Below are 27,760 nucleotides of genomic sequence, written 5' to 3'. Positions count from 1 at the left end.
AAGACACACACAGTGGCATTTCCAAACTGCTAGTGAAGGACTGTTTCTACAAGCATGGATAACGTATCACCTGTAAAGTAGTTCTCCCAGTGGAAGATACCTGTCACTTCTTTAAAGAAATTTAAACCTCACCGGTGAAGTTAGGAATTTATTTTGGCATAATTACAAACTGAGCACAGAATTACACAAACTGCAATTAATTAAAATAGGTGAAAGTAATGGAAAACTATCAGCTAGAAACTGAGGGTGGAATGGTACCTTTCAGCTTTGCTTACCTAAGTTATAAATCCTCACATCAAATAGCTTTGGATAGATAAACAAGCAAATGGATGGGTAGCAATTGAGTTTTAACTGCTCTATTTAGACTGATGGTGTTGCTAATTAAAAGGTGTTAAAATCGTTTTATATCCAATGGCAGCACTGCAGGAGATGACTTTAGTAGACCTCAAACCTTATCTGCTCAGTATCATTCCCTTCATTATGCTATCATAGCTCGTCCAACTGTGTGGAACCTGGATTAGGGAACAAGCCTGTCCAAAACGTAACTGCCCCAGGCAGATTGGTTATTCTATTCCTAGTTTAAGTATCTTCAACCAAGAAATACAAATTAAGAACTGACTGTACCTTCTGAATTTTCTTCCCTCCCCTTTCAGCAAGGACTAGAGCCCCATCCAAAAAAAACACCCTAAAGCAAACAAAAAGACTACCGAACCCACATATTCCTTTTATAACAAAGCACCGACAAATTCAACATAGAAAAATGACTAACAGTGATTTTTAAAGTCTTTACTTATTCTGCATAAAGACAATATGCCAAAAACATAACATTCTCATATTTACAATCATGAAGCACGTGGAAGCATGCACACTGGAACAACAGTGCTGTAATTACTACTTTAAAAGGTGCTGTACAGATCTGAACCCCGTATACACACCCCATGCTCTGTGGTATGTGACTGAGCCACCTTGTGCTGGGATACTACCGAACCCTGTGCCTAGGCACAGACGGATGAATCCCAACAGCCACAGGAATTGCACAGGACAAAACTCACCAACCCACAGGCAGCTTCCCTCCACCCCAGGATGGTGAGAGGTTAATTATTTTTTTTTTAGGTAGCAGAGGCCTCAGCCTCTTCCTGTGTTTGGGAACAGAGCACACAGCCAGAAGGACATTCCTACCACTGAGCAGTAGCTGTGACCAGTCCTAACATACTCCTGTTAAAGCAGCAGCACACATTCCCCTACATAATCAAAGTTTGTTCTTCTTGGAAACTGTCAAACTCATGATAAAAAACCACTGTAGCAAATTTCTGTGCATGTGGCAGGCTTCGGCAAAGGCAGGCTAATGCTCCAGTCCGCTGCAATAATGCTGTTTGCAGTCAGGTTTTCCTGTTGCACTGGACAGATCAGAAAGGTGTCTGAAAATCCCAAACAAGCACAGAAATTCTGCAAAAACTTGCCTGGAAATGATCTTAGCAACAATTGGAAATATTGTTTTGGAAGGGACTGGAAGTAGTTCCTGAGGAAGCAGGAACTTCTGCTTCAGAACAGCTGGCTTCTGGCTGGTGGGTACATTGCGAACCCCACAGCAAAGCTACCGTGCACCAGCCCTAGGCCACAGTTATTGCAGCGGCCTTATCAAGAGCTGCAATGGCAGAGCTGAACTACTGCAAAGAGACAATTCCCAGCTCTAACAGACACTTGTACCTCAATACATTGTACATAAGAAGTCACAAGGTCTATTAAAAAAAAATCTTCCAATTGAAACATAGTTTTGGTCTGAACTCCACTGGAGCCACAGCCCTCACTTTTGACGTTTTCAGCACAGCGATAAAAGGTAGAGCAAGGCAGAGTCAACACCATCGTGGAGTTTAGCCAGGACACCCCATGTCCAAGAGCGGCTCCAAACCTGCAAATACTGCTGCTCTCCTCCATTTCCTGTAACAACAATACCACTGACCTCAAATACTTTCAGCAGTAAGATTGTTTTTTCAGGACATGCTGCAACACACATGAAAATGAAATCCAGGTATTCAGCCTGTGTTGCTGTTCAGACAGTCACTCATCCCCTCAAAGAGGCAGGGTTGATTATAATAAACCATCTACCTTTCCCTTTCTCTCCTCTCACTTAGGCAGATGCTAGCTTAACATGTTTTATCTCAGAGAATGGAAAATAATCTGAAAAGATGATCACCAAAAGTTAAAAGCAGTCTGTTTTTGGCAACTGAAGAAAGGCTGGAATTATCTTTTGAAGCAGTTCTCCATGTTGCATATACAATTCTGGACCAGTAGAAGAAACAGGGTTTAAGTCCTTTCCTTAACAGGAAACATTCTTCACTCTGACTCGATACTGGACCAATTCACCAGCAAAACATCAGTTCACTTTAAGCAGCATGGTTTCCAAATAGCAACAGCAAGAGCCATCAACTGAAGTAGCCTTTACAGGATGATGCAAGTCATCTGTCAGTGCAGGTAGAAAAGAAACAGTCTCACGAACTTTAAGGAACATCCATCATCATCTTAGCAAAGCTTAATGAAATTTGAGGTTTTACACTTGAGGCAGAGCTCGCAGAAGACAATCTATCCTTAAAGATCTGGCGAAACCTAAACAAAAAAGGCAGATAACATTTTATAAATACATCTTAGTCATTAACAGCAAAATATTTACTCTCTTAAGCTGTGGTATTACAGTACTAACAAATGGATTAGAGCATTGTACAGGGTGAACTTAAAGCACGGTGTAAAAGACAAAGCCATACTTTCCATACTAAAGGAAGTGTTACAGACTGTATGAACACTCTGAGAATGTAACTTACTGTAAAAACAATACATACCTGATGTAACTAAACTATTTGCCAGTAAGAAAATGAAGTGAGCCTATATCTCAACCCCTTAAATCATCTTCACCTAATATTTACTAAATCACAAAATACATTTCTCTCAATCCTAATCAACACATTCCTGACATGTATCCTACTATTTTTTTCCTCTTTAAAAAGTAACCAGATACATCCAAAATTATAGACATGTAATGGGGCTCAGAACAGCTCCATTTTTTTTTCCTGAGACTAAGACTCCAAGTAGAAATTTTCAAAAATGGGGTGGAGTGGGGTTCTCTCTCACAACTCACAAGCTGGTTTTAAAGCAACATTCATTTTCCACAGGTGAGTCAGAAAGTTCCTGCCATTTGAGAACTAGAGCTCATCACACCAGAAAACTATTGTAAAAGGTATTTTCTCTGAATATTGATCTTTGTATCCCAGGCAATTGAGGTGTTGTCTCAGAGAGAAGCTATTTAATTCACTTTCTGCATTTTATGTGTCACAAAGATAGCTTTTCAATTAGAATGAGTGATTACGAACCCACTGAGCATAAACAATCATTATAGCCTTGTTTAAAACCAAGACAACTGCAAAACAGATAAATATCAAATGACTACTCAGAAGACCAGAAAGGCTCCCAACTCTGATTATAGATGCATGCTTTTTTCACCTGCTCATTTCACCTTGTGCTGATTGTACGTAAGCTGACTGTAAATCTCTTCTTTCAGTGCAGAATTTAAGACTTTACCGGTCTTCCAAGTCTTGATCTGCTGATCTCGTGCTGTATCATTCTTCAAATAATTCTGTCACAGGAGGAAAGTCCTTCTTTGATAGTTCTATATACAAAGACAGACTAAATATTTAAAAATACTGAATTAGCACTTTAGAAAAATTAACACATTAGGTCTTAGTCACACTCAAAGAATTTAACTTAAAATCAATTGAGACAACAGCAAAAAAATGTTGGTAGAACAGCTTTTTTATTAGGAGTGCTACCTGCCTTTTCCTCATATTCCTAGGGGAATGCAAAATCTAACTAGTGTAAAACTAGTTACGTGGCACATTTTTAATGAGATGATATTTTAATGATTTTATTATGCAACAGATTTCATGATAATGACTGTTGAAGACATCTGTATCCTATTCCATATTTCAGTCTTCATTAAGCGTAGAGCAAATTACATAAAATACTATGTTCATAAAACTCTGATTCAAGATACAAACCATCCTACTAATGCAACAAAAGAATCTACAGTTCAAAAGAAAACTTTCATTAAAGCCTATTGCTGCAAATGCAGAGCTGATTTCATTGCAAAATACTAAGGGCAGAAAATCTGCTATTAAAACAGTTTTCAAAAAAAGGGCAACTGGGTGATAAGACATGTTTTCTAACCAAACAGATAAATATTTCAATTAAGTCTGAAGTATTAGAACTTTTAAGGTAATGCGTTAAACACAGGAGGATGAGAAAATATCATAAAGGAATAAAAAAAGAAACTGATCAGCTTGAGCTAAACAGCTGGATTCTGCTGAACAACGCTGCACATGGGCTACTGAAACAGAATAGGTAAAATAAGTAGTCACCATGAACTCACCTTGGTATTTAAATTCTTTTTGTTATTATTCTCTCTTCAGTGCTTCCCCATCCCTTTTCGGAGTATTCTGACTGATGTCCTTCCACTAAACTGCTACAAAGCTTAAGCCTACAAATAAAAATCCACATATTTTCCTTCTGTATCCCTTTTTCAATTCAAAATGACTAGGTGGCTTTATTATAGTAACCTTTTTCTACTAAGAACAGAGACAACCTGCTATTTAATCTAACAGACTATCACAAGAGAACATTAAGAGTAGAATTTTACCACACTATATATCCCTAAAACCAAAAATAAAAAAATCATGAAAGCTTGGATTGAAACACAGTAATAATGCAAGCTTGCTTCTAACTTAGTATGTGGAAAAAAAAACAATTGATAAGCTGCATTTTGTACCTCTCCAGCCTGCAGTCTGAATCTCTGAAAGGTTTGCTGTCAGGCAGAAAGATACTTGTGTTTTTCTGTTTCTGATTGTTCCATCCCGAAGAACAACTCGCTGGAATCAGGTCACTGCATAAAAACAAAGAACTGTCATTGTTATCAGCTGTAGAGCAGCTTCACCTCTGAGGAGAAGCAAGTTTTCAGCTCCTAGGCTTAGCAGATTGGTAAGAACCACAGGGACCAATTCTACAAATTGCCATTGCTTTCCCTAAGACAGTGAAGGAAAGGGAGTCAGCATCTTGCAGCATTTCCTAATGGTGAAAGCAGCAGAAAGCAGTAGATGGGGAGATAGGAAAAGCCAGGTAAATTCAAAGAACAGAAATAACCATGTGTTGCAGGAAGGAGAAAGCAGCAGTATCAAACAGGGATGGAAAAGCAAGATAAAAAAAAAAAAGCCAGAACACCATGGCATAAACAATTAACAGAGAGCATTATAGTATTTACCTTGTTATTTCTATACCATGTTGTACTGTCATTACTTCATCGTTGTCGCCTAAGGTCTCCCACTCTGAACAATTTGAAAAAGCCTTCTGATGTCCCGATTCAGTAAAACTGAAAATAAAACGAAAAGGTCTGAAACCATGGAGCTTTGTATCGTAGTTTCTCCTAATTCTTCACAGGATAAGGGGCTAAGTAGAGGAAAAAAACACAACTGTATACGCATTTTTACTAAGGTTTGTGAAAAAAAGCTACTTATCCCCCCATCTCCGCCCACTTTAACTATTGCTCCATTTCTGTAGTTCTGACACAACTTTATACATATACAGTTAAACCTCATTCTCCTTTATTAACTTACTTTCCTGGAAGACTTTTACACCAAAACTAGGAAGGGGAAAGAAGAAATAAGACCAAAATCAATTACTAGAGTAGAAGTTTAATTCCTGAGCAACTTTAAAAAGGTATTAATTAGCCTTTTTTATGTACTTTTTATGTACTTTTGAACATTACGAACTCTTTACGTACTTTTGAACATTAACCTGACACTGTCCTAGTCCCAGGCTAGGTAACCAGTTCTATTGTTCCAGAAGCACTTTTTCTTCATACTACCTTTCATAAGCAGGGAAAAGCTTAATCAAAATACAGAAAGGATATGAAAAGAGAAATTTTCATAAATACAGTTTCTCTGTAATATCTGTAGTAAATTTAACAGGGTAGTAATTTAATAGGCAGCAAGTTTCAGTATTTGATGACAGACTTGTGAATACACTTTTTTTGTGCATTCCATTCCTTTACTATAACATTCATGAACTTCTATATAGCCAAACTTCTGCATGCCAAAAGGTAGAATGCAGCGCATGTAACACGTACAGGAAGTAACTACTGCAGAGCCACAATAATTTCAGAATTACAACCACTGAAGCAGAAACCCCATTCCATGTGGAATCAAGAGCAAGACATTAATGTTGTCTAAACATATACACAAGAGAACACCTGCCCCAAAATGACCTATGCTGTATCTCCTGATGTTTTCTTCAACTTTTCAATAGATCTCTCTTCTAAATATATCCAATTATACAGCATAATTATTCTGGAATGATTTCCTGTCCTCATTAAATCACATATGTTTACATAAAATTAAAGCTATTAGCGAATGGAAGGATAACTTCCAGTTATATTCCAAAAGTCTGTAATACGAATGGATCATTTCATACCTTTCCAGCGCATGGTACATATGCATATAATGGCTTTTGCCCTTTGAAACCACAGAAGGGTCAGGATTGTTTCGTTTTCTGCGTTTCCATACTGGAGAACAATCAGGAGAGCAGGAACTACAAAAATAAAGTGTGGATTTTTACACAGTATTTTTCATCTGTGTTTAAATGTTTATCAGTTTTGCCAAGTAAAACCATGTGACGCATGGGAAGATTTTTTTTCTTTGTGGTGTGATCCTTCAGTCATAACATAAGAATACCGAAGAAGAAAATGGTTCAAATTTAGTAATCACTCCATTGTGTTCTGAAAACTGAACCCAGTCACAATTGCCCAAGGAACTCCAGTGAGCTTGCAAGTGGAACCATTTTCAGCACACATAACTGAACAAAGTATTTCAGTAGAGAGGTAAGTGCATGGGGTGCTTCAGTTTTACACTCTCTCCTGTTCTGCTGACAAGCACAGTACTGCTAAAACACAGAAGCAGAAAGAATGCTGCTCTCTTCCTCTGTTCATCATACAATTCTGTAATGCTAGTAGTTTTTCCACATTCCATGCTCTGTACCAGAGATGGCCTACATTCAGCAGTGTAAAGGTGAAGCTCAGTCCCAGCATCAACTGCTCCCTCACTAAACACTTCCTATAAAAAAAAAAAAAAACTGACAGCAACAACGTGTATTTAGTTATCTCAGTAAGTGATCAAAGATTTGTTTCATACCTCTCTGGTGCATAGTCTGTCTGTCTGTGTTGGTTTCCACACTCATTTCTCTTCAGCTTTTCTTCAAGTATAGGGAAAACAGAATCATCATGATCTCCACAAAACCATTCCTGAGAGCTGCCTGAGGGTTCTGTATTACTAAAAACGGAACAAAAAAAAAACTGCATTTAAAACACTACCCAACTAGCTTCCTGCTCCAAGAAGACACACAAGCTGCAGTGGTTAATGGCTCATCTCATAGTACACCCAAATGGTGCGAACAACTGCAGCTTCCACTGCAGCTCAATCACAACACATCTAAAAACTATTTACACACTGCAGTTACAATGCTTACAAAAGTACATTCACTCTTCTACTCCCACTTTACTAGTCCAAAACTTGTAAAATATGAAGTGGTGCGAGTGAACAAAGCTAGCCTTGTTACAGAAATTCAAAAGGTATGAAAAAAATAAAAAAAATCCATCTTGAACGCAGTTGCCAGTCTCTAGCAAAGAACACACAACTCTCTCTAATCTTCACAGAATTCTTGAATTCTCTCATGTATCATTATCGCAGGACAGCGGTTCTGCTGACATCAGAAAAAGGAATGATAGAAAGCTTGTCAAGGTCAAGGAACAGTAACAACCAGATTTCTATTTGTGCTTATCCCTTTCTAAGATAATTTTATCTTATGCTGACCAGTGTAAATGCACAGTGGAATAATGTATACTACTGCAGAGAGACCAAATGCGTTCTTCCTTCAAGTGGAAGGAGATTCATCAGAGATGCATTTAGACTAAGTAAAATTGACTTGAAGACTAACAGAATTCAAAAATTAAAGCAAGGTTTTCAAGTACACTCCCATTCCTGAGACTGAGTCTCATTTCCTCTCCTGCTCCCAGGTAGGAACACTCTGAAGGAAACAGAGTCTTCCTGTGAAGCAATAGGTGTGCTGATCAATTCACCAAGACATACACTGGCTGCAGATCCCAGGTCTCTTCAGCAGGAGGATCCCACGCGTGCAGCGCTATCTTCCACAGCCTGATCTGCTGGTCCCAGGATCTACGGCTGTACTTCTTAAATTTGTTGGGTGTTCTAGGATGCACTCCCGGTATTCGTTGATTCCTGTAAATACACAGCAGTGTTTGTACTTCAAGATACTATTTTTGTTCTTCAAAAAATCCTGTCCATCAGATAAAGCAAGGAGCAGTGGCCTAATAGTTTTCCTAATTGTAAACACACCGAGATAGGTATATTCTAAAGCATTGTTGACACCAGACTGCACAAGCAACAACCAAATACTGAATCAGACCAGAGGTTCATCCAGACCAGCAAGACACCAAAGCAGGTGCCTACTGGCTGCAGACAAACATGAAACCAAAGAAACATACCTCAGCAGCATCTGGATACTTTTATCTCACACTTTGTGGATCTCATCCAGTTTCTTTGTACTTACTATTGTACAGGGCATAGCTGGGATGGAGTTAGCTTTCTTCATAGGAAGCCCTGCTGTGCTGTGTTTTGGATTTATGGCTAAACAATGTTGATAAGAAACTAATATTTTGTCTCTTTTTTTTTCTCCCCTAATCTGCCCATCTCCCTCCTGCAACCAGTAAGCTGGGAGCAGGCAAGAAGAGGGGAAAACAGATGTCACAGCTGAGTCCAATTGCCTGAAGCAGTATTCCGTATTATGTAATATCAAGCTCAGCAACAAAAACTGGGGCAGAGGAATGAGAGGACTTTCAAAGTGGTTGCTTCTCAGAGACCAGCAGGCTATCAGGGTTCTTGTGGGAGGCAGTAAGTGATCGCCTTTGCATCCAGCAAGTTTCCCCCTCCTCCTTTCCATCACCTATTAAATTTCTCTGATCTCAGTTCATGAGTTTTCTTAATTTTGCTCTCCCTGTTCTCTCTCCAAGCCACTGGGAAGGGGGTAGTGAGCAAGGAGCTGTGTGGGTACGTGGCTGCCAGGGGTCAACCCACAAGTGTCTTCACTGAACACTTCTTCCACTGTTGTCCATGCATTATTACAAGGTGGATTGCTCTACTTCTAAATAGCATTTTTGCTTTGGGAGCGTGGAGAGCCAAGTACCCACATGCTCCAGGTAATACACAAATGGTGTGCCTTTCCTGAATCATCACTGGGTAGATGCTGTAACAATGCTGTCTGGGATCAACCAGTGACTGGAGGGAGTATTTCTCAGATGGTACCTCCAACCCAGACCCGGACCACCACTGCTAAGTTCACTCAAACCCTGGCTCCAGTACAAAATACTGTTCATAGGAACAAAATGAAATAATGCTTTAAATCACACAAAGCACCTTTACCTCAACTAGTTCTCCCTACCACCTTCACACATCAATATAATCATCCACAGCAGTTTTGCTACCATTTTGTAAGATAAATAGATCCCTGCTTAAGAACAGTATTATTAACTGCCCTGTTAAAATGCCACCCAGAAAACTTTTTAAATAGTTTATCATTTTTTTTCCCTCCTCAATGCTGTTCTCACCTTTCCCTGTTTTCCACCTACAATTTAACTGATTGCAGCACAGCTACACAGCAGCCAGGCACCATCGTAAGACTGGCTGCAGTCCTATCACCAATGACACAGTGACAAGCAAAACCACAATTCAAAAGGCAGTCTGCAAGTCTGAAGAAAGAACTTCACTGAAGATGCGATCATTGTACTGTGGAACGTGTGATCATTTATGACATCTGTTGTTGATATTTAATCAAGTTTTTAATATTTTGTTCAACAGAAAGCATACTGCACTTACTGCGCCGGCTAGCAATTTTCACCATAGACTCTTAAAGGCAAAATCGAGAGAATGCAACTCCAAGTATCAAGTCACATTAAAACCAAACACTCTACGTAACTACCTCCAACACTAAAAACCAAGAACACAGATGCACATCCACATGTTACTGCAGAGTAGTTTCTGAATCTTGATAGGTCTGCAGTAAGCAGAGGAGACTAGATAAAAAGTCTTCAACTTCCATAATTCATATAGAAAAGCCTGAAGTGGAATGACAAAGAAGACAAGAAATCCAAGTTTTGGTTTCAGTTAGTTACTGACAAATCACTGAAGATTAGTTGCTCTTACCAATACTTAAATGCAAGGCTTCATTCATTCCTCAAAGATAGCATTTCCTGGTATCAATTAACTTCATAATGGGCTACCAACAGTCACCAGAAAGGTCTCATTAAAAATCTGATTACTACAGATTCTTTTTTTCAAGCATGATTGCCACTATACCAACAGCAATACACAAATACAGTATCTAGCTTTAAAACTTCACTGACTAAATTTGTTCCTATACAAGGAATACCTGGCTTAAAGAATTGATTCAAGTTTTCTTCGCTTACCATTCCTATTACTTCAAGCAAACTAGATCTGTGTGCTGACCTACACATATGTCAGGAAAACAAGCAAGCATTTGGAAATGTGCAACACAGTACAACTTACTTGGGAACTTCTTTAATATATCTGTCATATGCAAGTGTGTTCTTTCCAAAATTGATCTGTTTTTGTCTTCTCCTCAGAACCACTTCATCTGTTTCCCTTTCAGATGGATTAGCAGAATCATTTGAAACAGAACTTAAAAATAAAAGTTAGAATGAGACTGTTGTAGAGCTATTAAGGTGCTTTTCAAGTCACATAGAGTCTGCAACTGCAATGACAGACAGCGGGCACAACTCTTACTTCTTTAGTGTACAGAGCTGAAATTTGGACTAACCAAACCAGCCACTAGAACAAACTGCCTGGGGTTTTCTAGGTTAATGCAATTGCTCAGGTTTGTGATATGCAGACATACTTGAGGCTACTTAGCGTCAGAGCTGCCTTACTACAAGCTTATGGCTATTCCCACAACAAGGAAATCAAGTTGTGCATGATTATTGCATGCATGTGTAACAACCTCCTAGTATGTATTAAAACATTTTCAGCTCAGTAAAACAAAGATGGATAATATTAAGGCTTGAATGACCTCATAGCCATTTCTCTAAGCCTAGAAAATTGGTTTTCATTTTCCCAACTCACTATCTCTATTTTCTTGTACAGACAATTGTAATAAATATGACATTTAACCTGAAAAGGAAAAGAACTTGCAATAATCACACAAACAGCTTCTGAGTTCTCCAGGCTACTCTCTACTTAAGGTTTCCTTCAGGCTTGATATGAAAAAGCCTGCCTGTATTTCAAGTCTTCATTAATGCATGTGAAGTAGTTGTAAATCGTCTACTGAAAATCATCACGATGGTTATTGCTAAAACCACACAACAGTATCTTAGTAATTATTCAATACGTACTTTGTCATTTTCCTAGCCGATATTCTCATTGTTTTGCCTTCTCCAATTCCACCTTCCCAGTCAGGGCAATTATAAAGAGGCTGAGAATCTTCTGCTGTCACAGAGCTGTAAAATCAGAACTCTACATGAACATTTGTTGCTCAAATGTATTTAAGTGACAGAACCTTCAGCAGTGGACAAACACAGCTTCCTCCCCAGCTGTAACACCATGAGAGTGCTCCTACTCCATTTCAGTTCAAAGTCAAACTAATTAAAACATTTCAGCTTAAGTCACCTTCTGTGGTGATATAAAATAATTGGGTTAACTTTGAAGGAAAAGGAAACAGTCCAAGTTTTATATCAAAACATAGACCTCAATCTCTTAAAATATTCCCAGCTTAGCTACTGCAAGTAGTTCTCTCTACTGCAGTTCCATCAAAGAAAACAATAAATGAAATTATTTAAGGTCAAAAATCTTTCATTGGCAAAGGACTTCATAAAGCACAGGAGAAATGGAGTAGATTAGAGAAATGTCCATCACCCAAGCAGAACTAAGATCCTGACAGACACCTGTAACATTTCAGGCTTTACTGGCACACCATTTCGAGAATGTAAACTCTGCAACATAAGGACAAGAAGAGAGCCAGGAAGCTGCTTAATAACTAGTGGATTATTGATATATTCTGAGTGAAGTGACACACACCTGTTACAGTTAAAAAAACACAGTAGACAAAAACTGGAAAATGAAGCAATATCCTAGAGCAGTCAGAACTTTTCAGACTGAAGTCTGCCCACTTCTTTAAGCACTAATGCCTCAACTTTTAACATAAAGTAAAATAAAGTAGATTAATTTACAGATTAACTTCCCTGAATTGTTTTGCATCAACAGCTGAAGTTACCATCGATGCTGTTAAAATAATTTTAACACTACATGGCATGAAGATCCAGCACGAAGGAACTTATCTACTCAACCAAAAAGAAACAAAATGTTGCTAACACATCCATTTTGATTTGCAATCATAACATTTTTTTTTTTAAATGACAGCATCAGAGACATAGGAAACACTCCTGAAGGTAAGATTATTAAGATTATTTTTTCTAACCCCTTCAAATAATTTATTAACTGAAACAATATCAAACACACCATTGGTAAGAGCCACCTTCATATAATGCAGTACTCGGAGATGTACAAATCACAGAGAAGTTTCCATGTATCTTCAGTAAAAGATTTAACCTCTCCTAACTTGTGTTCTATGCAGTATTCTGCAGGTATCCAAACATTCACATCTCATACTCCCTGTCAGACATCAAGTTACCAATTTCAATCAGTTCTTCTGTCTGAGGTCTTTAGAATAGCCAAGAAGCAAAGCAAAATACTCATGGAACTACCTACCTATAATATTTGATTTCATCAAGTTATTATCAACACTAGACTGGAAAGAGAATTGTTATTTACTAAAAATTGCAATAAAGCTGAATGCACTGTCAAGGGAATAGACTCCATCATTGTTTGCCCCACTCACACAAAGATGCACAAACAAGCAAAGCATAAAAATTAACAGCATATAGCTTCCATGGGAGTTTTATAATAACACTGAAAACATCAGTAATAAAGAGCTTAAGCTACTGCTTCAGTATATACCATTTCTTTCTTTCATAAGCATTACTTGCTGATGTTACGGCATGTAGTTCAATTGGCCAAACTGAACGGTCTACTGTTGCAGATGCAGTTTGTTAACAGCGTGCTATGGTATTATAAGAAAACATTTAATGCAATCACATCCCAAACTTCATTGAATTGCTTAAGACAAGTGTGCCAAGTGAGTATTTAAACAAACTTGACATGTATTCCTTACCTCTCCAGCCAGTGGTCTAAATGACTACATTGATATCCATCAATCCCCAAAGAATCTGAATCATTCCAGCTTCTACATTTCTGTTCTTGTTGCCAGTAGTCCGGATCCTGCATATAACTAGAAAATAAGAATTTTCATCAAGTCACGGGGAGCCACTGAACACCGACTATGTAAAACAGTATCATCATTTATAGTTATAAAATGCTGATTACTTTGGCACAGAGATATGCAATTAGTGCCAAATTATTCTTTCAAGCAATGCTAACTTAGATTACGGAGAAAAGGGTCTTTTACTACTGCAGTTATGACATCTAAATTTTAAAAAAGACTGTTCATTTTTAGAAGAGCAGAAGTACCCTTTATCTATTTTCAATAAAAAGGGGGAAAACACAACTGAAGCCCTCCAACAGTGTTTAGAGAACTACTGTAATGTGCCAACATTCACAGACAGTCTGCCATACATTAGATTACATTTATATACAATCCTATTCATCATTTAACTCTTGGAAGAGCCAAACATACAGAATTATCACTTCAATACAGGAAGCAGGCCCTTTAAAGAGAATTAGGTCAAACGTTGACATGGAAACACTTTAACGCAGGAAATAGTTCACCAGGCACTGCCTTGGGGTCCTCACAAGCACTGAAGGAGCTAGAGTGGGGCACTTGTAACAGGCTGAAAGGACAGCCCAGGATTGCTGAAGGATTAAGGTACCTAATTTTTCCTTGCCTTCCTCCTCAATTCTGGCGGCTCTGACGTCTTAAATGATAGGTTACTAAATAAAACAGCTTCACAGCCGTGGCTTCTGGGGTAAGAACCTGCAGGTCTGCCAGCACCTCCCCAAGAGGCTGAGGCCGTGCTGCCGGCTCCACACTCCGGGCACGCAGACCCTGCCCCCGTAAGGCAACTGCGCTTTTTTAAATCAAAAAGTGAAAGCGAGAGAAGGAGTTTGTTATTGTAATCCCGGATTAACAGCCTAGGCTTTCTTCCTCCACCCAGACTCGCTGTGGGAGCTCCCGGCTCCCAGAGGGCTCCAAGTCACTCATTTACTCATCATGAATCGCACAACGTTTACTCCTCATCATGAATCCAGGCAAAAGGACGCTTCCGACACATTCCTTTTCGCAAAGATGGTTAAAAGACAAAACGTCTCCCTAGTCACCTATGACAATGACTACCCAATTAAAACACCTGAAACAAGCAGCAAACAAACCCCAACCAAACCCCCGCGCCCCTCAGCACCGACCCTAAAACACACCACCTGAAAACCGTGCCAACACCACCAAGGCAAAACAGCACCTTTTCTCCTCGCGACCACGAACCGAGCCCCCCCACAACCCCAGCTCCCCCCAGAAGCCGCCCTGAGGGAGCCATACCCTCACCCCCAGCCCTCCCCGGCCCTCCGGGGGGCTCCCACCTGTGCAGCCCGCCGGCCCCCCCGCCGCCAGCAAGGCGCGGCAGCCCCCGCCGCCCGCCCGACATGGCTGAGGCGAGCCCCGCCGCCGCCGCCGAACATGGCTGCCGGCCTGCCGCAGCGCGCAGGCGCAGCAATGGCTGCCTGAGGGGAGCCGGGGAGCGGGCCGCTTTGTCTTGTTTTATGCAGCCCTCCTCAGAGTATTCTCATGCTGAATATTCCTCACAGGAAAATGTATAAAAGAAGGGGAATTATCAGGTATTCCTTCAGGAGAAGGTTAGTCCTTCTTACATTGTCATCATATTCTGAGCAAAAACCACAGCAATAAATTGGTCTGCTTTCCACCCACCCACAGTTTTAACTGCTAAACATAATTTAAAAATGAAAACCAGAAGTCTTTCTTGCATAAAATCAACTGTGTTTTTATTCATCTCTTCACTAACTTTTAAAATGAACTACATGTATTTGTTAAGCCTTTAACTTAAAGGCTATCCAAATAACTCTGTTTTAAAATAGATAAACTGTTTGGAACAAAAAGCAACACAAACAACAAACCTTGTGGTATATCTTTGGAAGAAAATGTCTCAAAGTGCATGTCAAAGCTTGGATGTTCATATCTCACCTCTTCAAATATCTCAAAGTCAACATTTCTTAAGAAACATCACTCATCAAGTACTTGTGTAAGTTTAGGCTGACTGGAATGCCTAGCTGTGGTCTACAATGCTTCAGCACAACAAAAATACTGGATTGGAGATGATCACATAATAATCAGGTATTCTTGTTGCAGGTTTTGGCAAGCCTCCTGGTAAACAACTGCATTTATAGCATGGATTCCAACTATATCCTGCTTAGGCAACATGCCTTTTGTGGGTTGCCAAATTATGCCTGTCACTTACAAACATTTCATCAATATTACCTGGAATGTTACAATTACAGAAAAACAAACAAAACACAACTGTGGAAATAAATAATACATATAGCCACTGCCCATGTACTCAGAAACACCTGTTCAGCTGCAGTGCATGTGGAAATTTGGGCTATATATGTCTACATACGTATGTGGTATTTACACCAACACTATGCAGCTACATATAGGTTGTCTTACTGTAATGACATTACATGATGTACTGCAGTTTACTAACATTATCTACCTACAGGTTAGTGATGTGGAAGAACATACACGCAGCTGAAAAAGGAACTCTAAGTCACTCGTAATTCAAGAAGTTTTTATTCTTAAAGTAAATATTTTAGCCCATACTATTACTTGGTTCACTTTTCTCTTAGAAAATTGCTGTAAAAAGAACAATTCTAAACCTTACCCCTATGTTTAAGGAACATATGGTTGGGTGGGAGGCAATGTATTTATTTTGTACTGCAAGCAGAGATTTTTTCCCTAAAAACAGCCTTGTGTCATTTTTTGTCATAGGTGTCATTTTTTTTTTTTTGCAATGAGGACCTGAAGCTATCATGAAGACAAATTGCTATTTTTTGCTATATAAATTTCATGTTCAGTGAATTATGCAAGACAAATAAGATTATCAGAAGACCTGTGTTAAGAAATCTGTCATAGTTTTTCCTTCTACTGTCTCTTAGAAGAAAATTTCATACAGATTTTTAACAAGTTAGTTCTGTAACATGGCCTTTAAAAAGCTTACCAACTTTGGAGGCATACCAGATGATTATAAGAATTTAAACTTGGAAAAATGCTTGTTTTAAGTAATTTAAGACAGGCAGTATTATTAACATAAATCATCGTTTTATTTTTGTAATTGTAACAAAGTTTTCTTAGAGGCACTTCTGTGGACAGAACACTACCATAAAAAAGATGCTACAGTATTATACATTTATGACTATTACTTTGCTGTATTGTCATACTGGCAAAAGAAACAAGATGGGTAAAATCAAAGTTCCACTGAAAGGAAAACTTTCAATCAATACAAAGAAGATAGAGTTATCTAAAGAAAAACACTACTGCACAAGCAATTGGGAGACTAACGCTCTTACAACATGAGATATTACTGGCAATTGACTTTTTTTTTTTTTTTTGGAAAATACCTGCAACTACATGTGCTTATTGTCTGAAGTTCTCAAGGCCTTTAGATTCTAACTTCATACATCATTACAATAAATATTTTTATTCCAAATAGGAAAAGAGATGTAGGAATTGACTTTCAGTGACAGAGTCCAGAATCCTACCTTCCCTTCTGCAATTTCAAGGACCATATCCCTTATGTCTGTGCCATATTATGCAAACTAACCGTTAAGTAAATGATACAAAATGCTTATTTATGAAGTCTACTGTATAGTAAGAAGGTGCATGTCAGGTGACACCACCTGGTTCTGTAGGACTCTTCCAAAGGTTAAAAAAAGTGCTGCAGAGAGACTTCTTCAAACTTTCAAGTAACTTTTCTACAAAAGTACTGGAAAATTCACTCATCAGCTCCTTGATTTTCTACTAATATTCAGACTTGACAACAAAACCGAAACTCAGTTTTATGCTATTCAGATGGCACATGCCATTTAAGATAAAACTGAAATGCCAGTCTCAGTGTTAAATTTTTACTCTTTATGATCCAAAACAACAGGTAATGAAAACCAGAAAAAACACTTGTTAATAGGCAGTACAGATAACTATGTAGTAAAAGTTGTATATGTAACAACTGAGATATACTCAGTTAGTGTCCTTAAACTCAAGTTTGGTCTTTTATAAGTGCAAATTTAAAAACAAACAAACAAGAAAAAAAAGTTCCTCCACCAGCAATACAATATAGTATGTCAGACCTCAAATGATGCTGTCTAATCTGTTTTCAATTCCTTATCGCTCTCCAAAAGATGGCTTAAAGCCACATACATAACCATTTCCCGACCACATTATTTTAATTGGAGTTTGGTGCGTTCAGCATACATCCTATGGCTAGGCTGATACTAGAAAAATCTTCTGTGGTTGCACTTCCAGTACTTGTACTATTTTTAACACCCTGCTACCTATTACTTCTCAGAGCAGTCTTGCTTCTCAACGACGTCAAGACTTTTTCAGTTAGCCACTGGCATGTCACCTGTGCTTCTGAGTTACAGAACCTTCTGATTACACACTGTATAAGGGAAGCATTAGGGCTTTCATTCTCCTAGACCAAAGCATTAAACGACTCCTTTCTCTCACCATTTGCCCCACCTGTCTGCCAGAGGTTACTGCTCCTCTAAGATGGACTACCTGGATAAGCAAATACCTGCATCTCAGCCACTGCAGTGCACAGATCAGTGTGAGAACTCACACACATTCTCCAGCACCTTGAAGCTTTTCACCAAGCAGTGTGACAAGCAATCATTCATTGAAGGATCTGATGGACATACAAAACAGTAAGCACGACATTTAGGTCCAGGAGAAGGACTCTCTTAAATTTATGGAAAATGCTTTGATTTAAATTTGCAAATTATCCTGGTGCAGACTGTATCAGGGAGTGTGCATCAGTACCCTCTGAATGTTAAAACACTGAATACTGCTTATGAGTAGTCTTGAAAGTGCACACCTGAAAAATTCTGATTAGTGAAATGAATGATGGTCATTCTTGGGGCATCTAGCATGACAACTTATACCTCTGTGATCCCGGCATCTCTTTCAGGGAAAAGGTTACCTTTCAAAACTTAAAGGCTTTGAAAAAGCTGAGCACTCTTTCAGAGTGATTTGACAGTTTGGATATTGCTGAGCTCCTCTCAACGTAGAAAAAAATCCATCATCTAGAAAACATTGAAACCCTAAGCAATGTAGCTCCTGGAAACCAACAGATTTAATGACGCACAGCATTAGCAGCGTTAAGCAAGCAGGGTACAGTTCTGAATCCTTCTGTTGTTTGAAATAAATATGTCCATCAAAAAAATAAACTAGATGCATTTGGAATAAAAAGTCCTGTGGGAATTGCATATCTTCAGGAACTCAATTCCCGAGTTTACAGAAACCCATCCCCTTTACAAATGGAGGGGACCAGCAGAAGGAACACAACTGGAATACTTACTTGGTGAACACTCGCCAAGATGAATAATAACTTGACAGATTAAATAAAAACAAAGGTATCAATGAAGACTAACCAAAGTCATTTTTTTTTTTCAGTTAGCCCTTTATGAAAGAATCAGAAATACCAATGTTAAAAAGAGAATACTACTGCAAACATAGATGGGATAACCGTATTCCATCCATGACATAAAATATTGTAGTTCCAGAAACTGACATCTGATTAATAAAAAAACAAAGACACAGGTAAAAATGGAAAGGAACTGAAAAGATCAACATCCATTTTAAAGGCTGTAAAAGAAAGCTCTGAGTTTGAACTCCTGTAGAATGTGAAGTGTAAGAAAATGCTAACAGGCCTTTTGGCCAAAACCACTATGAAATACATTCAGATTTAAAAAGTTAAAGCATATCCAAGTATTATTCATCGTATTATGCAAACATCTAAAATGCAGAACTTGGCTCGGCAAGTTGGACAAGGCACGCGGCTCGACAGCCAGGTCTCTGGGTGCTGCTGATCCTGTCGGCTAGCAAACCATTTGCCCATGCAGGTGAGGCACCACATAGGACGACAGTAGCATTGTTGGCATTCCCCTTCATTTGGCTCCTGGCAGTTCTTGATGAGCTTGATGTTTGCAATAGTCTGCATACACCCTATGCATGGCTCCAGCTCCTGAAGGAGAATAACGTCAGAACTATGAGCCGCACACAATGGCTTGCTATTGCTCTTCAAAAGGCTTTTTGAAAATTATCTGCATACAAGCACAGCAGGAACCTGAGCGGGGCAGAGCCTCAAGGCAGAACTGCCTCATCAGAAGATAGATAGCATGTGCTTCCAGGCTCCAGAGCTTCCATGAGAACACAGACTAATGAATGAGAACAAATTTAGACAGAAAATCCAGAACTGCTGTGTGAAACTGATTAAGCGCAAATGACTGAAAACAGACTTTCTTCAGGTCTCTGAAGATCTCCACCTGTTTCCAGAATACAGCAGCCACATTAAGGTAAACAAGCAGCCATCTTTATCATTCAGACATGCTCTTTTTCAAATAACACAGAAATATACAGTTAGGAAAATAATCAAAGCAAACAGTTCTCACTACTTGTTACCTCAGGTGGTTCCTATCTTCCATGTTTGTAAATAAAAGACATAAATAACAGGAAATATAAGGTCTCCTGAAATCAACAGGCACTGGTCTTGAGGGACCAGAAATTTACTTATTTTTTTTTGGAAACTATTAAAATAATTGGTATTTCCCCACAGTTAGTTATGCCACGTGAACTTGCAGTTGCATATGGAAATCATCTTGCTCTGAAGTGTTTTAGCAATTAGAATCATAGAGTGGTTTGGGTTGGAAGGACCTTAATAAAGATCACCTAATTCCAATCCCCTTGCCACTAAATAATTGATAAACGATAATTAGCATTTCCCACGTGTCTTCCAGCTAAAGCTCTCCAAGAACTTGATGAAGGTCAAAAGACAGCATGCTGAACAGGCAAGGAGATGGGAATCCTGTTCATACTGATATCAGAGATATATAAAATTCTGAGAAAGGCATCTTAACACCTAAATTTGTATTTATATTAAAAAAAAATGGAAATACCTGTCTGTCACTTACCTTTTAAAAAAATTATAATGGCATAAATGAAAAAAACATTGAAGTGCTTACTCGCATTTACAAAACTATCCTTACAGCAGGGTAAGGCCATATTGGTGTTAAGATGGCACTGATACAACAAAAAGCAGCTCTGCTTTGTGGTCTCTGGCTGCCACTTCCACAGCACATCTTCCTTTAACCACATAGGTGGTTTGATTGTGGAACAGATCCAGACAAAAACTAGTCATCTTTCTTAGCCTCTTTTCACCCTAGTCATTTCTCCCAATCAGGTTCACCACAGATAAAGTCTTATGTCAACACTGGGAAAGGAAGAGTGTAGGAAGCAGGGCTGCTTCTTTCAGGGGCTATGTAAGGTTTTAGCTTGAGAAATTAGAGTTTATCTTAGTTTTCAGGCAGGAAAAACTCCAGTGCAGAAAGGTTATCTAACTTTTTCAACATATTCATGGAGCTTCAGAGTAGGGAAAAATCACATGTATTTTTAATGTCAGCATCATATTTTTTGTTGTGTTTTTTATTGTGCAATGTCAAACCAAAATTGAGTAGTTCAGTTGACACTTAAATATGTCACAAATTAAAAGCCCTGAAAACAACTCTAAATAAAAATAAATAAATAGTATCTTTTCTTTAATGTCTCCGCACTGTTTGCTGGCGCTGCAGTCAGAATGCACAACCTCACAATGTGCAGACATATCTGATCCAGCTTTATTTTACCTATTGCATGTAACCATGCAGTGCAGATAATAGAAGCTGCATGATACTGCCCAAGATATCAAGTACTCGCTCCATTAGCTGGCACATCTGCCACAGTCTCACTGCAAGGTCACCAGAGCTAGTTCAATCAATTGCCTCAGTTACACTGAACAGTGCTTTAGTCACGCTTATGATTACAGCACAAGTATACTAATAACCAGGTCTCCACAAAGGTTACTGAAGGAAGGACTCCATGGCCTTATTTACAATTAAAGCAAGCCCCAGTTAAGTATCTTTAATTTATTAGCGGAGAAGATCCAGCAAAACCTGGCTGTCTAGAAAAGCAAGCTGTAATAGTGCAAACTGCCTAAAGCATGGTAACAACAGCTGTTACTCTAGGTCTCTGTAAACCTTCTGAAAATATAACCTCACCATACCCAAATGTTTTCAGGTAAAAGTTTTATGGAAATTATTATAGGAGACTTTCTTCTACTATGCTATTTGTCATGTCTCAAAAATGTAATGTTCACAATACTGTTCATTTCTTAGTAGAAGGAACAGAAGCAGCAGCCGGATCTACCTAATAAATGTTTACTGAAACAGAAGGTGAGCCCTAAGTAAACAGAGTTACCAATTACAGTAATCACAGGCTTACCTATATTGAAAAATATAATTATTACAGTCTCACATGGATAGAAGGTCTCACCTGAGTGCTTGGAACAGAATAAGGCTGGTTAATTTCCACCAGAGAAGTAAAGGTTTCTAGAAATAAATCACTGAGGCTTTGATGGATCACAACATTAGCTGCGTTGCTGATGGGAGCACGGAGCTTTTCTCGGAGCTCCCCATACTCTGTGGAGTTCAGCCTGAAGAAGAAAAGATGGAAAAAAATGTTACCTTGGTTATCTATTCAAATACCTTGATAGTACAGTGCAGAGATTAATATCAGAAAAGTAAATACACAGAGAAGCTATGTAGGTTGGTACATACTAGTCAGAATAAATACGCCAGCAATTATTATATTTTCTTTTGCTGTTTGTTTGTTTCTGATACAACTTGAAACATGATGTCATCCTGCCTGGATCCCAACCTGCATATATAAGTAAGTTCAGGCTTCATGTCCAGACAGTTCTTCATCATATCCTTATCAGATTGCCAACAGGATATTCCAGAGATCAGCTAAAACATCATAAAAGGAAGGCTTTTGAAGTCATTAGCATGAATAAAAATAATGCTGGTACATAAATCATACTTTAACTAGAAAATACTGCATCTGTTTCTGTCCATCTTTTTAATGCCTATTTACTTATACAATAGTACATGTTCATTATAACAATATAGTTCCCTAGAGTTCATTAACTCCCGAGGACAGAAATTACAATTATTATATGATGAGGCATGTATCACATATTGATACAGTACATGTAAGTATCAGAAGAATGACAATCGGTGTAAGTTTCTATGACTGTGTGATACAATTATGGATTAAAACTGAAATTTCACAAAGGCTACAAACGGCTGCTGAATGTGACATGCTCTGATTTAAGGCAGCAGCAGGCTTTTTACACTAGGCTGCCTCTAGTAAAATAAGTCTCCCTAAGCGAGTTGTACAGGCCTTAAGTGGCACAAGACCTTACAGATCCTGTAGTGACACGTTACTGTTGTTACCCGTTTAAATGTAACAGCTCTGAAATGTAGATTCAGAACTCCCAAGCTCGATGTTTCCACTCATTAAACAGCTTTCATGAAGGAGCCCTGGGAACATCGCCCTGAAATTCCTCGGTCGTTCTGCCACCAGCTTAGATCCTGCAGCACAGTGCAACGCAAGGCTAGTTTAGCTTTCGTTCCTGGTGGTCTCCATTGTTTTAACTGCTGTAGGATAATGGAGTTTGCTGACTACAGTGTCTGTGCAAATAACAGAGACCTTTGTATCCACAGAATGAACTCACACTGAACACGCAGAGAAACATGGCCTGCTTACACAAAAGCATTTTTCTTTCAGAAACATCCCACTGTATCTATTTCTGATTCTGCATATATACAATGATCCTACATTTCCTACAGCCTTGAAAAAGGGATTTTTGTCCTATGGTACTTTTCTTAAATACTGGATGACTGCAATCTAACTGATTTGCTATGTTTGATGTCTTATTACAAGAACTTCTAAACAGTCTTCTTGGTGCTGTTCTGTTTAGCCACAAAATTTGGGGTTTTGGATATTTTTTCCCTAAAAGGAATCACCAAGGAAGTCACTGTTTTCTCAACTGGTGATGTAGCTTTATCACCCTGACACTGAAGAACTTATAGAAGAAGATCATTTAGTTGTTTAACACTTATTTGGTCACCTCTCACACAGGCCTGTAGAAGTCTCCTCTTTGGATTCTGTCATGCTCACCTTAACTAACTTCTCAGTTTGAGCAGTTCACCTGGATGTCTAATACAATCGTCTCATGCCTCCCTCATTGTCAGGACCCCTGGGTTCACCTAAACATCTGGTAATGTCTGCTTTTAGTTACCTGGTAAATACATGCTGCTGACTTGCAAATTTACAGCAGACACTCAAATACCTTTTATAAATATGTAGTTGTAGGAGCACAAACATGGCTTTGTGCAATCCTGTGCACATGACACAAGAACAACAAAGACTTTAGCACCATTCTATTCAGTGTTACGGGTTTCTGCAGATCTTGTACTTTTGCCCAGCAACATAGAAAAACGGCTAAAAAAATAGCACAGGCCCTGGGAAAACAATCTATAACATTTCACAGAACATTTAATATGATTTACTGCTAGGAGAATTCATAAATTACAAATGGACCAAAATTATTTCCTTGCTTCAAGGATAGTTGGCTTGCTCAGGGAGATCTCTTTTGTCCAGTGACAAAGCTACAAGCCTTGACCAGGAGAGGGAAAAAAGACAATAGCCAGTTTTAGACAAAATCATTTTTTTTTCCCCCCCCCCCCCCCCCCAAATTTTGTGAGACCAAAGATTCAGAGATTCTCCCTTTCTTTCCTGTTCTTCACCTTTCACTTATGTTTTTCCAGTTACTTCTTTCTGCATCCAGAACAACCCTTTTCCTAAGAGAGGACCAAATGGGGCAGTCCCTCTGTTTAACCGTTGTTCATTTATTATTGTAGGTACGTGAATCTTTCTAAACAATCTTTCTTTGACACACCACATGGTAGAACTGTGCACACAGCATCTCTGAACACCAGGCAGGGAGCAAAAAGGAAGGGGCAAGACCCAAGGAGTCTTCAGATCTGCCACAATCACACTCCATCAGCACCATCAAATACCATATATATAACATAACAGGGCAGCATATTTTGTTTTACCGAATATCAAACGCCTTCACGTAGGGATTAATACTGGCAACACGGATGGTGAGGAACTGCACAGGCATATTTGAGTCTGGCGTGAGCTCATGCTGTCTGGAGTCTGTCACTGTCAAATGAATGTCCTGCTGCTGGGCGACATGTAAACAGTAGGTGGTCACCTTGATCACCCACGTGTCCGTAACGATCACCCTCGCTCCTGGGGCTCCAGTAGCAAATTTGTCGATTCTCCTAAATTCTGTATTGATGGAAGAAGCCACTGCCCTCCATCCTGACTGTGGGAGAGCATGAACAGCGAGCGTCCGGGCTAACGGATGGTTATTCCAGCCCTTCCGTGACCAGTAATATGCCAGAGCACCAGCCACTGCTGGAAAGAGAACGGCGAAAAACAAGAAAGTTTTCCATCCACTTGAAGCCAGGTAGAAAAAATAAAGATGTTTTTCAGGTGCAGCAAAGCACATACCAAGGTAATAACCTGCAAGGAAGAGGAAGCAGTTAAGTACACACGTAAAGACACACCCCTGGATCTTACAGTTAATCTAGCCAGTGAGCTCACCCCCAGGACAGCTGTAGGATGGTATCTGTCGTCCTAAGCAATTTCATACTTCATACCCTTACCTGTCACTGAGTTTTACTAGAAATACATCACTCAAGGAAGCCGATTTGAGTTTCCTGGTTAAATAAAAACCTATTTTTTTTTTTTTTTTTTTTGTAACAGCATGGATGCAGCCAGGTGGTTTCAAAGCTTAGCGTTCCAAAGAAGCCGGAAAGCTCCCGCAGCGAAGCGCCACTTTCCCAAGCCGCCCGCTGTCACGGAGCTGCCCACCTTCCCGCACCCAAGGGTGGGAGGCGGGTGCCAGCCCCCTTCTCCCCACCGAAGCCGGGTGTCTCACCGAGGGGCAGCAGGGAGTGAGCCAGCAGCGTGCCGGTGCTGCGCCGCAGGTGGTACTGCACGAAGGCCGCGTCCTCGCTGCCCAGCCAGGCGGCCAGCAGGCTCTGCACCGTCAGCCCCGCCGAGCGCACCTCGTCCGGGGGGAAGATGAAGCAGACGGCGAACACCACGTAAGCCAACGTGAAGGTCACCGCCGGGCTCTCCATGCTGAGCCGCCGGGGCACGGCACGGCTCGGCACGGCCCGGCTCGGCCTTGCGAGGCTCCCTGGGAGATGTAGTCCTGCGGGCTCGCCAAAGCCGTGCTGCCACGGCACGGCCCCAGGAGATCGATGGCCGTGGGGAGGCTGGGCAGGGCCAGGAGGGGTTGGGGTTGCTCCTCACCCAAAGGCTCTTGCTGTCACGTCACCTGCAATCTCCATCCCCAGCAGCCAGACACGTGAATGCGGGGATGCTGAGCTGCATGAAGTTCATAAACTTTTAATTGTACGCTGCGCAGGCCCGGCGGATGAAATTAATTAAAGTTCTAAACGCAGAAGAGCGCCGTATGAAGATAACATCTGTCTGAATGTTTTACTTAAGGCTCCAAAAAATAAAAATAATAATAATAAAAAACTTTTTCTCCAGACTTCCTGTTGTGTTTTACGTAATATTTTCTTTAGAGGATGATCAGCTAAGACCTTAGTGGGAGGCAGATTTAAAGGTACATTTGTACACTCCAAAACACAGTAGAGTCCTGGCTGTGATTTCTGGTTACTTCTGAAATAGAAAATAATAATAATAATAATAATAAAAATAGCCACAAGAATGCCTGCTTCTCTCAGAATGCAACAACCCCCCTGCCTGCACCCTGTAGTAACCATGAACTGCAACATTTGTCTGTTATAAAGAAAGGGGAAATTGTGTAATTGGAGAAGCACAGAAAAGAAACCCTTGTGCAACATTTTAAGCTGCTACTGAGGAGGAACCAAGTAAATAGGAAATGCAGCCCCCACCATGTGAAATCTTATGCTGGCAGATGGTTGCTGTGTTACTGATGTTGCTGGGGATCAGGAATTCAGGGTTGTTTAGTGATTCTTGAATAAGATTGCTGCATCAATACAATTAAACTTGGATTGTGGGCATATTATTTCATCCTAAAAGGCAGCATTGTTACAAAGTTTATTGTTTTAACAATTACTTCATTGTTGCTGTCTAATGACTCAGCTGCAAGAACTATTTTAATTCATGGGCTGGACTATGAAGATAAATAATAAAAATAAGCTTGTGAAGCCTTTTTTTTTTTTTTTTTTTTTAGTCAGAGAAACGTTGAAGCAGAATAACTGAGACGTTGTGGAAGTTACTGTGCCTGTGGGAGGAGGGAGGAGAGGCAAAATACTCTAACAACTACCTGGGACAGTTGTGCAAAAGTCCTGAAGCTCCATGTGGCTTTATTTATCAACACAGATTTCTCAACAGAACCAAAATTTAAACGTGGATGCAAAACTTTTCAAACTTCTGAGCTGATCCTGCATTATTTTCTGTATCAGCAAATTTTATTTATTTTAAAGGAACTTAATGGGAAACAAACAAACAAACCCCGTCACATGGCATTTCGTGAGCTCAGCACAGGCGTGACTCACAGGGGATGCTCTGGGTTTTTACTTCCAGTGTCCTCTCAAAAAGTCAGCCCGTTGTAGGCTCAGACCTGACCCCTCCAGTCACCTACACAGAGAATATTTGTCTATACCTGTAATTTTTACCCATTTTTGGTTTTATGCGGACATCAGAGTGCGTGTAGCACAGACTGGTGAGCACAGGCTGGCACCTGCCATGAAAATCCCTATGGGCCTTCAGCGCTTTGCAGCAGCCCTCTTAGCTCACTTCCTTCTGCTGCAAGTGGGTTTTGGGTATTAAAATGTTGGTTTTGTAAAATGTCACACCAAAAAGCGGAGTTAATTACCACAGGTTTTACAGCCCCGAGTCTCTGATCCCAGAATATACTTCAGTCCTGTGGAGCCCGAGCTCGGGGTGTCAGTAACACCACAAATTCCTCCTGAAGAACACCAAACACCGAGTTTTCTCCCCCCAGAACCAGCAGGTGCTTCCTTCCCCTAGCGGGAAGCGGCACTGAGCAACTCGGCCCTTACAGGCCGCCGCGCGGCGCCGTGGCGGAGCGCCGCAAACTACACTTCCCAGCATGCCTCACGCGGCAACACCCCCTTCCGCGGTGCCCTATTGGCTTAGAGCCCTTCTATCCCCGCCCCACCTGGCAGCGCGCTTTTCCGATTGGCTATGGCGTTCCGAGTGCCACTTCCCATTCGCCGGCTGGAGCCGCCGTTGAAATTTGAAATCCTGAGGCGGCCGCGGCGGCGGTAGCGGTGGAGGGGGGTTGGTGCTTGCTGGGTCTCGCTGGATGCGCTGAGGGGGCTCGGCCCCGGGTCCTGCCGGCAGGTAGGGCTGCGAGGGGATTGGGGGG

At 40.1% G+C, this 27,760-nt stretch overlaps 3 protein-coding genes across 5 annotated transcripts in view; 1 reads left to right on the top strand and 2 right to left on the bottom strand.

Moving 5' to 3' along the window:
* Positions 1–770: 770 nt before the first annotated feature.
* Positions 771–14,848, bottom strand: LOC118166647. Of its 3 annotated transcripts, none has more exons than XM_035325744.1 (12): positions 14,769–14,848; positions 13,351–13,467; positions 11,516–11,620; positions 10,674–10,805; positions 8,181–8,330; positions 7,227–7,364; positions 6,511–6,627; positions 5,303–5,410; positions 4,814–4,927; positions 4,418–4,525; positions 3,493–3,675; positions 771–2,604 (listed from the first exon to the last, which is right to left on the bottom strand). In XM_035325744.1, exons 1-10 carry the CDS (start codon positions 14,831–14,833, stop codon positions 4,426–4,428), a joined length of 1,146 nt encoding a protein of 381 aa, XP_035181635.1. In that variant the 5' UTR covers positions 14,834–14,848; the 3' UTR covers positions 771–2,604; positions 3,493–3,675; positions 4,418–4,425. The 3 variants fall into 3 exon arrangements, with proteins under 3 accessions (XP_035181635.1, XP_035181638.1, XP_035181637.1); XM_035325747.1 differs by having other exon boundaries at positions 3,506–3,675; XM_035325746.1 differs by having other exon boundaries at positions 3,493–3,658.
* A 1,651-nt stretch (positions 14,849–16,499) lies between these two features.
* Positions 16,500–25,894, bottom strand: TMEM129 (transmembrane protein 129, E3 ubiquitin ligase). The gene is made up of 4 exons (XM_035325371.1): positions 25,307–25,894; positions 24,414–24,888; positions 21,784–21,943; positions 16,500–19,441 (listed from the first exon to the last, which is right to left on the bottom strand). The coding sequence occupies exons 1-4, from the start codon at positions 25,509–25,511 to the stop codon at positions 19,193–19,195; spliced, it is 1,089 nt and encodes a 362-aa protein (XP_035181262.1). The 5' UTR covers positions 25,512–25,894; the 3' UTR covers positions 16,500–19,192.
* Positions 25,895–27,595: 1,701 nt separating this feature from the next.
* Positions 27,596–27,760, top strand: part of TACC3 (transforming acidic coiled-coil containing protein 3) — a 20,020-nt gene continuing 19,855 nt past the window's right edge. Inside the window, exon 1 of the mRNA XM_035325519.1 lies at positions 27,596–27,735. The gene's annotated coding sequence lies outside the window, so the exon portion shown is untranslated. The remainder of the gene's footprint in view (positions 27,736–27,760) is intronic.

Source organism: Oxyura jamaicensis, chromosome 4, assembly GCF_011077185.1.
Source record: "Oxyura jamaicensis isolate SHBP4307 breed ruddy duck chromosome 4, BPBGC_Ojam_1.0, whole genome shotgun sequence".
NCBI lineage: Eukaryota > Metazoa > Chordata > Aves > Anseriformes > Anatidae > Oxyura > Oxyura jamaicensis.
This window is presented reverse-complemented; position numbering and strand designations above follow the sequence as displayed.

Bases quoted from the DNA above. Each gene is read 5' to 3' on its own strand.
- LOC118166647 (XM_035325744.1), bottom strand. From the start codon at position 14,833: ATGTCGGGCGGGCGGCGGGGGCTGCCGCGCCTTGCTGGCGGCGGGGGG. The intron at 6,628-7,226 runs GTATGAAACAAA...TTATTTTTGTAG, and splicing joins ACAGACTATGCACCAGAGAG to TTCCTGCTCTCCTGATTGTT. The intron at 4,526-4,813 runs GTACAAAATGCA...TTTTATTTGTAG, and splicing joins TCAGACTGCAGGCTGGAGAG to GCTTAAGCTTTGTAGCAGTT.
- TMEM129 (XM_035325371.1), bottom strand. From the start codon at position 25,511: ATGGAGAGCCCGGCGGTGACCTTCACGTTGGCTTACGTGGTGTTCGCC. The intron at 21,944-24,413 runs GTAAAACAAAAT...TTTCTTCTTCAG, and splicing joins GTGAAGGCGTTTGATATTCG to GCTGAACTCCACAGAGTATG. The intron at 19,442-21,783 runs GTGAGACCTTCT...ATTCTCCTTCAG, and splicing joins ATTCTGTTCCAAGCACTCAG to GAGCTGGAGCCATGCATAGG.